The sequence below is a fragment of the Falco rusticolus genome, chromosome 2 (assembly GCF_015220075.1).
Source record: "Falco rusticolus isolate bFalRus1 chromosome 2, bFalRus1.pri, whole genome shotgun sequence".
In the NCBI taxonomy this organism is placed as follows: Eukaryota; Metazoa; Chordata; class Aves; order Falconiformes; family Falconidae; genus Falco; species Falco rusticolus.
The window spans coordinates 93525585-93541241 of NC_051188.1; the positions used below are offsets into that span (position 1 = coordinate 93525585).

General features: G+C 40.6%; 1 protein-coding gene across 8 annotated transcripts in view; it reads right to left on the bottom strand.

Moving 5' to 3' along the window:
- Nucleotides 1-907: 907 nt before the first annotated feature.
- Nucleotides 908-15657, bottom strand: part of GLRA2 (glycine receptor alpha 2) — a 131519-nt gene continuing 116769 nt past the window's right edge. For all 8 annotated transcript variants that reach the window (XM_037378270.1, XM_037378272.1, XM_037378269.1 and 5 more), the window contains one exon: nucleotides 908-2457. In XM_037378270.1, the coding sequence (XP_037234167.1) occupies nucleotides 2179-2457 (279 nt within the window). In that variant the 3' untranslated portion in view covers nucleotides 908-2178. The remainder of the gene's footprint in view (nucleotides 2458-15657) is intronic.

Below are 15657 nucleotides of genomic sequence, written 5' to 3' on the forward strand. Positions count from 1 at the left end.
CAAAGCAAAATAGTTTGGACAGTTGCCTTGAGTTCTCACCTGTCCCCCCTTCTGGGGCTGTCAGTCCTGTTTGTATCCACGGTCTCAAAGAGATGATGATGACCGTTGCCAATTCCGTCACAGGTGTAAGTGACAGGAGAGTCCACAGAGCTGAGGAGGGTATGGGGAGATAAAATGCACAGCTGGCTTTTTATCATTAATTTACGTAACTCTTTGGGAATTAGACTTGTCAAGCTCTCTAGATTCCCTCCCTGTCCTGGGAAAGGAGCAAAGCCTGGTAGTTGCAGGCAGCTGGAGGGGGACTGCAGCTACAGTGTCTCTGTACCACATCTCATCACTAAGGGGAGGGGAAAGATGTATCTGTCCAGCAGCTACAGGGTGTGTACTTTGGCCTCTCAAGGGAAGGGCACTGAACTGGATGCAATTTAATTTGCTTTGAAACTATGGGTCATTACAATATCTACATGAGACAGCTGATGTAGGCCATCTCAGCATGTCCTTCAGCTCACCGAAGTGGTGAAGCAGTGAAGCAGTAAGAAAGTCAGGAGAAAGTTTAGGATTCCCCTGAAGCCAAGCACAGCATGTGTGAAGCTGAGGCATGCTTCTGGCCATGCAGGGATGCTGTGAGCAGGGACGGTAGTGCCCTCTACCCCCAGCCTGGCTCTTCAAATGCAAACGTTCTGCAAATGTTCCTGTCATATCCTAGCAACATTCCTGACACAGTCCTTAAAGTACTCCCAGGGGCTGCAACAGCTCCTTTGCTGCGGGATAGATAGCAAAATTTGGCATGCTAAGCCAGATCAGCAGAAGGTTGCTTTTCACCCTCTTTCTGCTGACAGAGTGGTGGAAGAGCTGGGCCCTGGCACAAGCAGCCCTGCTGCTGCAAATGAAGAAAAGAGTGAAGAAATGTTAGTACCACATTTAGCTTTATTGAAATTGAACAAATACCATTTTTTAATAAACCCTTTTACAGCAAGTGTAAAATTTTAATGTTTGATTCATCTTATGTTACAGGTTGTCTTCTGTGTAAGCAAAAATACCATCTTTTTTTTTTTTTTTCTTTTTAATTTTCTACTTTAAAACATGTAGCAAGGATTTGAATAACGCAGATCCGGCACCAAAAGGTAACAGGGTCTGAAAATCACAGTACAGTTTTAAAATTCTTAGGTTAATTAATGATATTTAAAATGATAGCCACTTTGAGTAAAGATACAAATTAGAGGTCTGTAAACAAGTTGTGTTTACCTATAGAGCTATTGATTGCAGCTACAATGAGAGCAGTAATAGAAACTCAATGCTAAACTGAGCTACACCTTTGAGGAAACAAGTTCTTACTAAGCTGTGTGGTACAGGGTAGCACAATAGGTAAAATACAGTTTGGCACCTCAAGTTGCATGTAAAATCAGCAGACATAAAATAAAGTAAGTGCACTGGCTTCCAACAAAAATAAACTGGGCAGTTTCACTGGGTTTGGAGTGTCAACTATCAAATAAATCACACAACACACAAGTTCAACCCCAAAATTACAACTCTAGTAAAGCAAGATAATATTAAAATGCACACCCACAAGGATAGTAAAGTATAAATCTTTTTTTTTTCGGGTTTTTTTTTTCTTCTCCCCTATCAGTAGAAATAATTTACAACCCACAAAAGGACTCCTTAGTGAAACCACTAACTACAGACATGGTCATGGAATGTAGCTCAGTAGACTTGTTTCAAATAGAAAGGCAACATCCTGAAAAAGTTTGGTCCTCTTATAACTCACTGTACTGTAGCCACCACAGTCTCTTGGTAGATGTGTTAGGAGAATTGTTTGTTTTCTGATTCTCTTTTGTTTTGTAAGGTATTTTCTTAGTGATAAAGCTGGGTAAAATTTGGCCCCGTTTACAGATGTCTGATCAATGCTGAATCTGGAAGAACAACACTGAGAGTACATGAGGGGAACCCTCATTGACTGGTCTGCCGGCATATTTTTTATTTAATCACTTTTCCTTTTATACTTCTTATCCTCTTTGTTCATTTTTTCTTCATTGTCCTGGGCGGGGGGGGTGGGGGGGGGGGACGACGATGGGGGGGACGACGACACACCAACCCTTAGTCCAAATGACAGTAAGATATTTCGCTGTTTATTTACACGTGGATCACTTTGGCTAAGAAGTCTTGAAGAACCAGAGTTGCCTATTTCTTGTGAATGTCCTCATGCCGTATAATTTTATATGTAATCCAGTAAAAGATGTTGAAAATGAGGAAGGCGAGTGGGAATGCAGCACGGGATATTGTATCAATCCTTTTTGCACGGTCAACAAACTTCTTTTTGATGGAATCTGAATCCTTTGGTGGTGCAGGAGGTGGGTTGGGAGGAGTAGCCTTGACTGCTGTGCCATCTTTGACTTGGAGGCAGTGACCCATGCCATAGCCACTGAAATTGAATCGACTGTCACGAGCAACTTCATCTTCCTGGGAGATAAAGAAGATAAATAAGACACACAATCATCTATCTATTGAGCACACCACATATTTGAGTAGTTGAGGTGCACCCCTCCAAAGCACCTCAGCAAATTAGCTGATTAAGCTATGATACAAAGTTCATGTTTCAAAGAAAAGCATGCAATTAAAACTGATATAAAATACATGTAAATTAGGTGACTGCCAGTGTGAATCAGAGCTTTAATTTTTCTAGCTATGACTAAATCAAATGCGCTGGGCAGCAAGCTCTATCTCAAACCCACAGGGAGGAGATCTGACTCCACAGGTTTCTTATTACTCTCCTTGGGCTTGCTGTGGGGAGGAAACATGGTCATGCTGGTAGCAGGGAGTCTGCTCTGGCCAGGTTGAATGGAATAACCCAGAGATCCCAGAGATCCCAGGGCCCAGGCTCACGGCAATGTGTGTCCATGGCTCAACCCAGCCACAGCCTTGCACCTCCATCTACGAAACAAGGGTAGGTCAAGGTCCCTCCTTGCTCACAGGAGTGCTCTGACAATCAGTACTTCAAAGTGCACTGGGCACTTGGATTTAGTGGTTACTGGGAAGTTAGGTGCAATAGTGCGAGATAATATAGCACCATCTTGCAGAAATCCATTCTCTCTCTTGTCTGAGTGGGTAAGACTTGTTTTTGGAGAGATGAGTAACTGCCACTGAACTTCATCGCCATCATAACTGTGTGATGAAAGGTCTGTGACTGTGCTGGTAGATTCCCACTGCCATTTCTCCTGTCTGATAGCACAATAATACACAAGCTGTTAACAGTCATGGGAAGCCCTCCATGAAGGAGTCAAAACCAACAAACAAGCAGCTTTGTATTTTTCATTCCAGTAGGGATGAATTATAGGTCCAGTAGCTTGCCCTAGTTAAAGACCTTCTCTTTAACCAACAAATACTTCATTGTTGACTTAAAATGACCACTTCCTGGGCTCACAAGGAGCCCGCTCCCTCACAGGGAATACTCCCTCGTACCTCTCACTAAACCACAGCCTTCTGATCTTAACAGAGAATCAGAGACTGCAAGAAAAAATATCACAGCAGCAAGATAGTAAATTAGAAGTACATTTGCTGAACTTGGGGGTGGGGAGGGAGGATAATTTACACCTATTCAGCATGTAAATCACTGTTCCTTCACAGAAGCACCTCTTTCAATAATTGCATCTTTCTCTCTTCCCAGCTCCAGCATTCAAATTGAATATATCACCTGACTTGCTCTCCTTACCTTGGAGATGACACACAAACATGAATAACCAGTAGTGTGATCCAAGGCTACCAAATGAGAAATAGACACCCTGACTGCTTGTGACATTGAGTGCTTATGGAAGGAGGATAGAGAGTAAACAGTGCTTTGGTGCCCCTGTTACTTCAGCCTGAGGACTAGTCTACAGTGTACCTGCGAGCAGGTGGGAAACCGATATTGCAAGGCTGTTTGAGCACTTATCCAGGGTTTATATCCCTTTCCTTTATATCCCTCACCATCATTAAGAAAAAGAAACACGGTCCTCTCCTTTTTCAACATTATTTATTTACAGTCTTTCTGTGAAAACTCTGAAAATCTGCTTGTCCTAGAGATTATAAATATGTAAAGTATTTTAAAGATGAACCCACTGAGACCTAGCTTCTGGATAGTCTTGTAGGCAAGGCTTCTCTTGCATGACTTAATAACATCACAAAGTCCTCCAATAATACAGGCAGCTGCCTTCCTCACAGCACTTGCCATTTTACTGAGTTTGAAGGATAAAATTTCATGCACAGGACACAAGAGGTGATTAAAAAGGGTAACAGATTTTCAGCAGCTGTGTTGCCATACGTACTTCATTCATTTTTCAAAAATGTAATTTCTGTTACTCCTGAGGGATCTATGGGAAGAAAAAAATGTACTGAGCTCATTGCAGCACTTGGAGAGTCCCAGCTTCCACTGTGCCCTGCCGGGCTGCAGCTTTTTCGCATGGGGCTGAGCAATTAATCTTCAATGTCATAGCCCTGCTTTTGAGCTTACACTGTTGTAAGTCAAGTGGGAAGCCGTCTGAAATCAGGGACAGGGATGTTTAAATTTCTTTCAGGTCTTCAGCACCCAACCTTTAGCTGTAAGGAGCCACTCATTTCCCAAGGTGCGTTAGAGCCCTCCTTTTCCCTCCACACAGTTGGCTGTGCCACTTCTTCCTCACAAAACCTGGAGGGAAGTGTGCCCAGTCCTTATGCTAGCTTTTTATAGAGGACTGCAGTAGATACTGATTTACCCTGGATACAAGAGGTACAGCATTCACCTGGGGTATGAGGAGCACGTGCTTGGCTTCCTTCTCTGCTTGAGCAAGCTTTGAATCTCCTTCTCCATGATAACTCTCTGGATTGGTTTGTTACCTGTTCTCCCAACAGGGAGCTTGTTGCTAGTTGCAAAAATTTGTGTGTTTATGTAGCTTTGTTTCATCCTTTAACAGCAAAGCTTTTTTCAAAGGCTAAATAATTAATTAAGAGAATGGCACTGTGTTTCTACCCTGCCACTTGTTTCTGTGTTTTATATTACACTTTTACAAAACTTAGCACCAGAGACACCTAATCCATAGCTGTTGTGATGATCTAAGTGCTACTGGAAGCAAGCAAAGCCACCATCCCTACACCCCCTACCTCTGGCCCTGGAGGTGCCAGAGGTCCATAACCACTACATGATTTTCAGCAGTGAAATCCCCCAGGAGCTGAAGGGGCTTTTTAGTTTGACACCTGCCAGCCCTCTGAGCACTGCTAGCACCTGCAGTCTCACAGGCAAAATCTGACCCCATCAACACTCTCCCACCTGACCAGACATCACCTGAAAGATTTCAGGGTGGTAAGGTCTCTACTCTTTCTGGTGAAATTGGCCAATAATGTTGAAAATTAACAGCAAAACCCTGCAGAGATCCAGACTGACATGCCTGTGCTAGGAAGATGCTTTTCCCATGAGACTGTGGAGTCAGGCTTGTGTTCTATTGCCCCCCTTAGCCCTTAAACCAGTTCCACCCAAAATGAAACAGTGGGGACAGAAAGACTTCCTCCCTGCTGCTGAGCCAGGGGTCAATCCGAGTGCTGGAACTTCATTGTCCATGCTGTTTGTGAGTTACCACACGCCGGCATGGATCATGCCAAGCTTTCTCCCAGATGAACCTGCTGCACTGCAGACTAATAATGCAGACCACTACCGTGGTCATGAGCCACGTGGTGATAACTGGCCTCAGGAACAATGAAATCCCCAATATGATTTACTTCAGCACTACAGATATAGTTAAAAAAACTGTCTCTAAACCACCATAATCTTACAGAAAAGCTACGGTTTGACATTTTAGATTATTTTGCAACATTCTGTTACATATAAAGGATTTGGTGGAATAGTCACAGAGAAAGAACCCCAAATTTAGATCCTTTGACAGAGAACCCCTTTTTTTTTTTCATGTTTCAAAATGAAATATGGGGAACTGACCTCAAGCGCCTCCCCTTAAGATAGTGGCTATGTCTGTCTTTAACCTAGAGGCTTGGTGAACTATTGGGCAACCTGCCTAGGGTACCTGCTGGTGGGGTTGCAGAGTGACTCTTCATTCTTAAGGGTACAATTGATTCATACCATCTGACATACCCTACCATGGAGTCTCACCCAAAGACAGTCTTCAACCTGTGTTGGTTACCAGCTTAGTCACCGGTAAAAGAGTCCAAACGACTTTGCAAATATCTCTATCATTATTTTAATCAGGTTACACAAAAAACTTATTCATTTTAAACCAGACAGGATCTCACTTGCTTAAATCACAGGCTATTTATGCTTTTACACATTTTAAAAACAAAATAAAGAGCATCTGGAAGCCACTAGACATCAACTGGAGCGTCAGAATCCACTGCCATTGAAGTCATTAACTTTATCCTTCTAAAGGGATGTGTAGTCTTGCTTGTCGTATAGTCATAGCTCAATCTGTCCTTGATAAAGACAGAGAAAAGGGTCACAAGATAGGAGGAGAAACAGAAAAGAAACAAATAGCAGGATGAACGTGTTCTTTTGATGGCTGCCTCTCAGATGTTCACACTCCTGAGTATTTTAGAAAAATTGTCATTTGAAAACTAATTACATTTCTTGAGATCTGGACAAATGCTTTTCACAGACGCTTTTTCAAACAGCACAAGTTTACGTGTATTACCTTATGGTGTCATAATAAACATGCTTAGGTGTTTGACTTAAATAATTTTCATCAAACAAGAATTAAATTTTTCTCTCAATTTTTAATTTCCGTTTATGAATTTAGTAATTTTCTGTGCTTTACAAAGTAATGGCATCAGAATTTCCTGAGAACTCTACAGTAGGCAAGATGTAAATCAGGGGGGTTATATTTCTGACATGGTTTTCTTTCTTCATCTTCCATCTTTGTAAAGCTTTTATTTCTATTCCATCAGGTGTAGAATGTAATTCATACTACCAACTTCACACCAAAGCAGTCAGGAATGGGAAAAACACTTCAGAAAATCTAGTCCATTCAATACCTTGCACGCACAGTTTTCTGTACAATGCATTCTGAAAAGCTTTGTCCTCACCAGTTTTAAATGCTTATTGTCAGCATTGACTCAGTTTTAACAATGAGGAAAATGAGAGGCTGGCTTCAAACGGTGTATTTAATTTAGTCTCTGATGTGATTTATTAATTTAATTTTGCTACTCTTTTTCCAACATATGGTGGACAAACAATTTTAAAGACTATCTGGTTTAATTAAATTTCAAGGACATAGGAGATTAATTTTAGGTATAGGATAGAAACTGTCAGAGAAATTTTCCTTTTGGCATTCATAAGGAGGAAGTTAGAAACCCACAATAAACTCAGACTTCAATGCATAATGGAATCAATAGGAATTAGATACCAAAATAGCTTTGGAGACTTAATTCCTAAATCATCTTTATGATTTTGAAACAGCTCCCATCTCTCACTACTTTACATAATTCACAGTGCGGTTTTGCAAAGACAGTCGTGCTTGCATGGTTTCAGTCATTCAGTTTCTCAAGAGTCACTGACTATGTGGATGAAGGTAGTTCAGCTGAGAAGCATGTCTAGAGGAAGGCTTTTGCAAAGCTAAATTGTCAGGAGACAAGAGGGAAGGTTCTTTCAGAGATTAACTGTTTAAAAGTTAGTAATGGAGTTTAGGAGTAAAAGTTTGATTTCATAACTGAGGGATTCACTGGAGGGAATCCCCAAGAATGTGTGTGAGAACCAGTAACAAGAAAGAAATTTGTAAATGAGCTGGGACAAAGGTTCCCAACGACAGGTGAAAAAAGCTATTCAAAGTGGACAAATCCAAGCCAGGCCTTCCAGAAGGATTTCTGAATGCTGAGTAACTAAGTAACAAATGGCAGCAAATGAAATACAAGGTTGATATGTGCAAGGTAGAGCACATTGCAAAAGGTAATCCTAATTACACGTAGACAGTAATGAGCTCAAAATTGGTTCCTTCCTGGGTGGGACTTTGGGGAATTACCACGTAGATGATTCTGACATCATTAGCCCTCTGCTAAGCAGCAGTCAGACAATGGGCGAATGAAACTGAAAACGTCATTCTGCCACTTTATCTACTCATAGCATGATCAGTTTTTGAACACAAGGAGCATTTCTGGTCATTCAAACTCAGCAAAGACAGCAGAATTAGGAAAAAATACAAAGAGGAGCAGCTAGGATAATAGACTTTCTGCATGAGGAGAAACAAAGTAGATGAGATTTCTTCGTCTTAGAAAGGTTGTGTTCTGGGGAGGACATCACAAATCATAAAATCATGGTGAAAATTAATAAATGGAAGGAAAATGAGTAGGTTATGTTTTGCAGGGGGTTGTATGTGATGTTTTTTTTCAACGCAGGAAATAGGATAAAGCACAATAATACCATGAAGAAGAAATGGAGACTTTTTTTTTTTAAAAGGAAATTATTATCTTTCATTTATGTGTATAAATCATTGTGTGATGACATTTCAGATGTTGAAAGTAGCACAATGACACAGATTCAAAGGTCCACATGCAGCTATTGAAAGTGCAACCTGGTTCATGCAAAAGTGCACTCTTGGTTGCTTATTTTCAGAAAACAGAGAAGTCCTTCTAGCTTTGTCTTGGGGTTTTAAAATACAATTTGCCTCAATATCCATGCCAGACTGCTGCTGGAGAAAGGATTCTGGAACAGAGGCCATTCCTTCTCACTGAATATGGCATGTTCTATGGGAATTCAGCTCTTCCATTTCTTGACAATATGCTGGGAGCTGGAGCCAATGTTGAAATGTCCTGCATTTCCCCTGGTTTTTAGTACTTTGAGTGTCATATTTTTCTTTTCACATGAGGCTAAATCTTGCTGATACAGAAAGAAATGACTCTTACATAGCAGATCTGTGTGTTACAGGTTTTTAGACAGGGATAAAAGGGAAGATGGAGCAAGCTCTGGTGGCATTTGGTAGTAAAGAGGTCACTAACAAGCTTCTCTGATTTCTTCCACACTGAAGAAATCTGGATCTCAGCTCACCTACGCCAGATGCTATTGCCACTCCTCCTTAATCCAGGTTTCAGAGGAGCAGAGGGTGATGTAAAATTGTCATTTTATCACCTCAATCCTGCACAAAGTATAGATCAAAAACTTTCCAGGACTTGGCCTAAGTATTGTTTTTCCAAAATGTTCATCAAGATGTTTCATCAAAAGCATAAGCAGTCTCTGACTGATACTACTGCATGATGCCGCTCCATCAGGACCCATCATTCTGTGTGTGACAGTGGTGTTCACCCCTTCTCTATCTCTTAATACGGATTTTTCTGCTCACTGAGATTTGTTTTTTCTCTCATTTGGACACTCAAACCTTATAAAGCCTAAGTAAATGAGACCTTGTATTATAAATAGCACTGACATTTTAATTAATGGGAGAGAGATTGGTCATTGTTGTCTTCGGTAGAGGGTTTCCAATGGATAAATTTAGGTTTGTTCTAGAAAGCTGTGTTTAGTAATACCTCCTATCTCCAATAAACAGCAGAAGAATCTCTGAAGCGTGAGTGATTTACTTATTCATTCTGTAAGAACAGCAAGTGAACTGTTGTTAATACAATAATGAAATACTACTTAATGTGGCTTCACCCTCTTCGAGTAGGAATTGAACATTATCCAACTGGAAGAGTAACATCATTTAAACATGTTGTGAAGCAAAAATATTTTTCTGGCTTGAAATATCTTTAAGTGAAACCTAAATTTTTCAAGGATTACTTTAATAATACAGATTATACAGTCAGTAAGGGCGATGGGTTTGTTACAAAATTATTTTTTTTCTTTAATAAAGCAAAGTTTCCTTCTCTCAATTTTGCAAATGCAGTTAATGTAACTGTCTTATTCACCTTCATATTTTATATATAATATAATTAATATTTTAATTTGGACAGAGGAAGGGAGAACCAGATGAACTTCTGTTCTGCAGAGTATCATAGGTGTTATGATAGAGAGCTATAGCGCCTAAATAACAGCAGATCTATTCCTAACAGAGTGTCTTGGTTTCCCTTTGTTTTAAAGAAACGTAATACCTTGAAATATCCAGACATGGTGGTCTGTGAATGTCTCATAGACATAATTTGCCTGTATATGAAATCCTCTCAGAGCAGTGAGGTCTGGAGGCTTGAATGCTCGTGGGTAACTCTTCTGCCCATGTCTCTGATGAAAGCAGAGATTGTCCAGTGTATCAGTGAGAATGGCATATTAGTTTGTTTTACATGAAACAAAGAGGTGCTAATGTCCTCAATCTGAAGGATAATCTGCTCTGACCAGAAATCCGTCAGATACGGGGCAACGAATTTCTGCTCATGCTGTCTGCATGCAATGCTGAACAAACTGCAAAGCTAGTGTTTAAGTAGGTGACTATTTCAGCTGGACCATTGAATAGCATTTAATGGGCACATTAAAGCAAAATGATGTAAAGCAAGACTTTATTTGCTAAAATTTTAGAATCTCAAAAACTTAAAACACCAAAAGGAATGTACCTAAAATTCACCTTTCCCACTTTCTCTTGCTTTCTGCAAAATATCTACCTCAGGAGAGACGAGGCAGGGCACAAGCAGACTCTATCACCTGCCTCCTGTTGGAAGCATTCAAGCCCCAGCCTCAGACTTCATTGCTCTCCTGCCCTGAAACCTGCTGCATTGCCAGCACCACCCAGCAAGTCCCATCCTAGGACAAAGGTGCATGGGTGTCCCCCTGGCTGTGTGACAAGCTTGGGGAAACTGCTACCCTAGCATGTGGGGCAACTGAGCTCAAATCCCCCGGTCATGGACAGGGATCTCTGAGCACACACCTCCGCAGGACCGTTCCCATCAGGTTCTCTGGTGCTTTTCTCCAAGCAGATTTAAATATTTTGGGGAAAATGGTTTTTATTACACCTTTGGGAAATTTCTCACTGGCCTCTGCCTCAGCTGTAATTATCTTAGATTACTTTGTTAAAGCACCCCTGTGCCCTGACCATGGCATCTCAGAGTATCTCGTGTGCCAAACAGTCAAAATTAAAAAAGGAAATAAAAGTGTGTGTGTGCATAAAGGACCCATAAATGGACTCGTGATTTGATTCATGCAGATTAGCCCCTAGAAAAATGTATTGCTGAGGATTTTTTCAGGCTTGGGTTTTGATTCCCTCAGCTCCCCCAGTTTTCTGGGCCAATCTGCAGCCACTCTGTGGTGGGCCAGGGACAGCAGACACCGTCCTCCGCACCTTGGCCAGGGCTGGGGACAAAGCGCTGGGACCTGTGGCATCCACACTCCTTGCTGAGCGCTGCCTGTCTCATGCTCAGGGGAAGGGGAAGGGGAAGCAAGAGACTTTTCTTTCTGTTGGTGGATCCTCTCCTTCAAGCCATTTTCTACAACACACAGAACAAACCCCAACAAATGCAGACAGAAATTACCAGAGCTTTCTCAGACATTCATGCATTTAATTTATGCAAACACTGCACAAAACGAATTAAATATTGCAATAATAACTTAATTCTGTTGCTAAATATAGTCAAGAAAATATGAATAATCTTAAAGTGTTCACATGTAAATTTTATAAGTTTTGTGTGTTGTTTGGTTTTTTTTTTTCCTGAGGAGACAAGCCAACTGATAAATCATGCTTTCCTTTTCCAGTTACCAGATCTTAATACCAGACTTCCAATAAATAATGTTTTGGGGTCAATTTTCTTTTATTATCTTCTATTACACAAATTACTCTTTCTGGCTTTGCATATCATTTAGTACTTGTTGTGAGCCAAGATCTCAATCTGGATTTCTCTGTTTTTAGATAGCTCTGAAGCATGATTGATTGGGTTAAATAAAGTATTTGTCAGGTATCTGCACTTCAGACTTGTTTCTAAAATTAAATTGTTGCATCTTAGAATCATCTTGACTGTTTGAATGTATTAGAAATTTACTACACAAGTGGGCTTCTGTATTTTCATTTTGATTTGCTTCTATGAGAGTTGCTCTATAAAACTGATATCATTTATTCACAGCAAAATAAAAACTCATCATGAGGTGAAAAATCAATGGCACTCAATGCTATAGCAACTTGATAGTGCAATCTTTACACACAATTGTTGGGTGTTTTTTTTCTCGTCTTGTAAGCAATAAATCCACAAATCCTACAAGGTCATTGGAAGTGGGAATACAACAGAAATTATGTAAGGTTTCATTTAAAATGAGTTTGATATTTTTTCTCTTTATTACACACACAAACACACATAAGTATGCACACTCACACAGTCTGTATGCACCCACACATGTAGGTATGTGTATATACATATATGTGTGGGCATCTACTTAATTTAGCCATCTAGTGCCTTTTATAGTCCCTAAAGGCATTTGTTAATGGGAAGTGAACCTAGTGAGATCTTTTTTTATTCCATCTTAAGGTTAGGAGCTCTCTCCACAGTCTTTATTGAACCGCAAACTCCATTTTGAATAACTTCTCAAAATGCTAACTTTTCTGCTGGCTTCTCCCCTTCAGACTGGAATGCAGTTCTGAGGAGCAAGGATACAGAATACATGGGCAAGGGTCATTAAACCATCTCAATCCTCTCATGCCCATGAACACGCTCTTTGCTGGGGTGCTGGCACCTCTCCAGGAGGACCATCTGCCCAGGCCAGTAGCTAAGCAACAGATCGCCTGGTGATGGGTTTTTATTACTTGGCAAAACTGATTAAAGGATAACCTGAAACAGTAGATTTAATAGTATATAAGAAAATTCAGTACAAAAACAATACAGAGAGGTACAGGCAGATGAAACACAGAAGCATGGCTATAGTAGTGGATGAGATATTCTTGGGAGAGGATCTGAGACACTCATCTGAACTCAGGTTTTGCTCAAGAATATCAAGGAAAACAGGAGAAGAAATGTCTGATTAATTTATCCTGAGGAGCAAGTGCAAGAATACATCAAAATGAAGGGCTGTTATGCCAGCAGCCTTCCTGAAATGTACATGTTGTATGTTTCATCTTTTATATGTCCTGGAGTAATTCTAAACCAGTGTTTGCAGTGCTGGAGCTCTGGAGAAGCCTGTCCTTGGGTATACTGAAGAGGTCAGGACTCATCCTGAGGGCCTATGACCACCTGACCTTGTGCCACCTATTGTTGTGAGGGAATAACCTCTGGGGAAGGATAGTGTTCAGGAAGGAAGACAATAAACCAGAGAATGAAAGCAGTGCAGGAACCCCCAGAGTCAAAGGGAGACCTGGCAGCATGGGTTTCTACTTCACCGAACATCCAACAGCCTCATAAGTACCAGGCAGGAGCACTCCGTGAGGACCAAACAAAATGATGGGTTTGGGGACAGCCTAAATACTGCACAACAGGATATCACACACACTGTGCATTTATAATGAGTGAGAATTAACCTGATTTGTTTGTCCTCTGAGCTGGAAACATGAATGGGGTCTTAAAACCACTAATGTGAAAGACAAGCAAAGTGATGAAGGAAATGGTATTCAATAGCTACTCTTGGTCCTTTTGCTTCCCTGTTGCCTTCCTTCTGCACCTGCCTCTCCTCTTCTTGACTCCTTTTCTACTTTTTTCTACCACACATTTGCCTCACTAATTCCCACTTCTGCTCTTGCCTACCTCCTCTTTAATGCTTTCACCCTCAATGATTTTCAAATAAGTGACCTCCATCTTCTGCTTACCAAATTCAGTTTCTTCCTCAACACCTGTGTGCCCTTGCCCCTTTCTGCTTTTTGCAGCTAAATTCTTTTCCTCCAAAGAAAAGACAAATCATAAAAATAGAGCTCCACATTGCCAAGACCACCTCTGATCTGAGAGGTGTTATTCTACCTTTTAAGAATAACCAGAAAATAGTTGATTTTTTTTTTTTTTTAATTAAAACCTTTCAGTTTTGGATATCCACAGAACTCCTAATTGCTCAAAGAGTTTCCAGTACCACAAGGCGGTTTTAAATCTATTGCTTCTCATTTGTACTATTGTCCATGACATAGAGAACACCCCATTGCTGGCATGGAAAGCTGAAGATCGCTGAGTACGTTGGCCCATGGAGCAGTCTGTGGCTTTCTGTCCTCCCAGAATGTGCAACATGAACCATCTGGAGGCTTTGAAAAATGAACACAATGAGTGCTGCAAAACCAGCAAATGGGATTTCATTTTTATTCTAAGTGTAAACCTCAGCAAAGAGTTGGTGTTTGTGCATAGTACATGTTGTTCTAGTCAACTGAAAACTGAGTTATGTGGTAGCATATGCAAATAGTAATAGATTAAAGATTTGGCATGCTTTGGAAAACTCCAATGACATGTCCAATCACAGTAGTACCATCTGTTTTTCCTTATACGTGTTAAATTTATAACACTGTGCTAATTTCTATATTAGTTTACACACCACCTTCAGGAAATTATACTTAACAGATAAGCAATATTTGGGCTTTGTGACTTATCTTTAGCAAACAGTTAGTAAATGTCTCTGCAATTACTCTCAGCTCTTTTATTAGGGAAAGGAGTTTAGAAATCAATAACTCTGGTTATGTACTCTTTTTATCCTTGATGGAATGGCACTGACTTGCAATTGGAATGTTATTTCCCTTAGTTTTTGCTCATGCTAGAGTTCTGACGGACCAAAAGGTGATCAGACCTTCACCTGGAGCTTGGACACCAGTAAAACATAAGAAGCCTGGTATTGTACGGCTAAATTAAAAAGAACCCCTTCTGTATGGAGTGGAAATTTCACCAGATTGCTAACTGCTTCTTCTATTCAAGTGGGTTTAATTTGCCATTACAGAGAACACCACCTTACTGATCAATGCCATAAACAAACCTACAAAACACATGGATATATTCTGCCTGTAGTTTGGAAAGAAAACAAAAGTAATGAAACCCATGGAGTCTGCACAATATCAGCGGTATCCCCCTCCTCATGCTTGCTCACTGACACTCTGAAGCACGGGAACACAGAAGACCAGGCAAGGAAAGGCTCCTTTTGGTGGCCATGTGGGGTTTCTGTGACTCTTGGTCTATCAGCTTTGTGGCTGGATGGTTTACTGATGATCCCGGAGCTCATTTGCAGTGTGTCTGCATAATGCTGTGCCGAATGATTTCTCCCCACAGGATGAAAGGCTGAGTTATCCCTTCTCTGGGTCTGAGGGGAGCAGGTATTTCAAAGGGTGAGACCGTTGAACCATCACCTGAGGGGACAGCTGTCTAGAGGATATTTTAAACGTGTTTGACACATTTAAATAGATGGTTTCAGCTTGCCAGTCTTGGAATGGCTCCTAAAATAAATGTCAATATAAAGAATAAGGCAATTTGTTTCAGATGATTAAAAGAATCTGGCTCATATATCCAAGGTGTGACAATTCCAATCACATCTTCATTTCAATTTACAGGAAAGAAATAAACTAGGCTTCATTATTGTTCGTACTGCTGATGCTATATATTTGACATGATAATCTACAGTATTAGTCAGTAAGTTGACTCACTGGACTGCCCTTGATCATATGCTCCACTTTCCACTCAGCAGGGCTCTCTCTAACAGCTATATATAACCAGTGAGAGAAAAAAAAAAAGAGACAGTGCTCTCTTAGATCATTGTAAGACGATGTTGCGTTCAGTTTTCCCATTGCTCCAAAGGTTATAAGTGATGTGATCTTTTCACCATCACGGATAATATATGGCTGCTGTTTGTCTGACTTATCAACT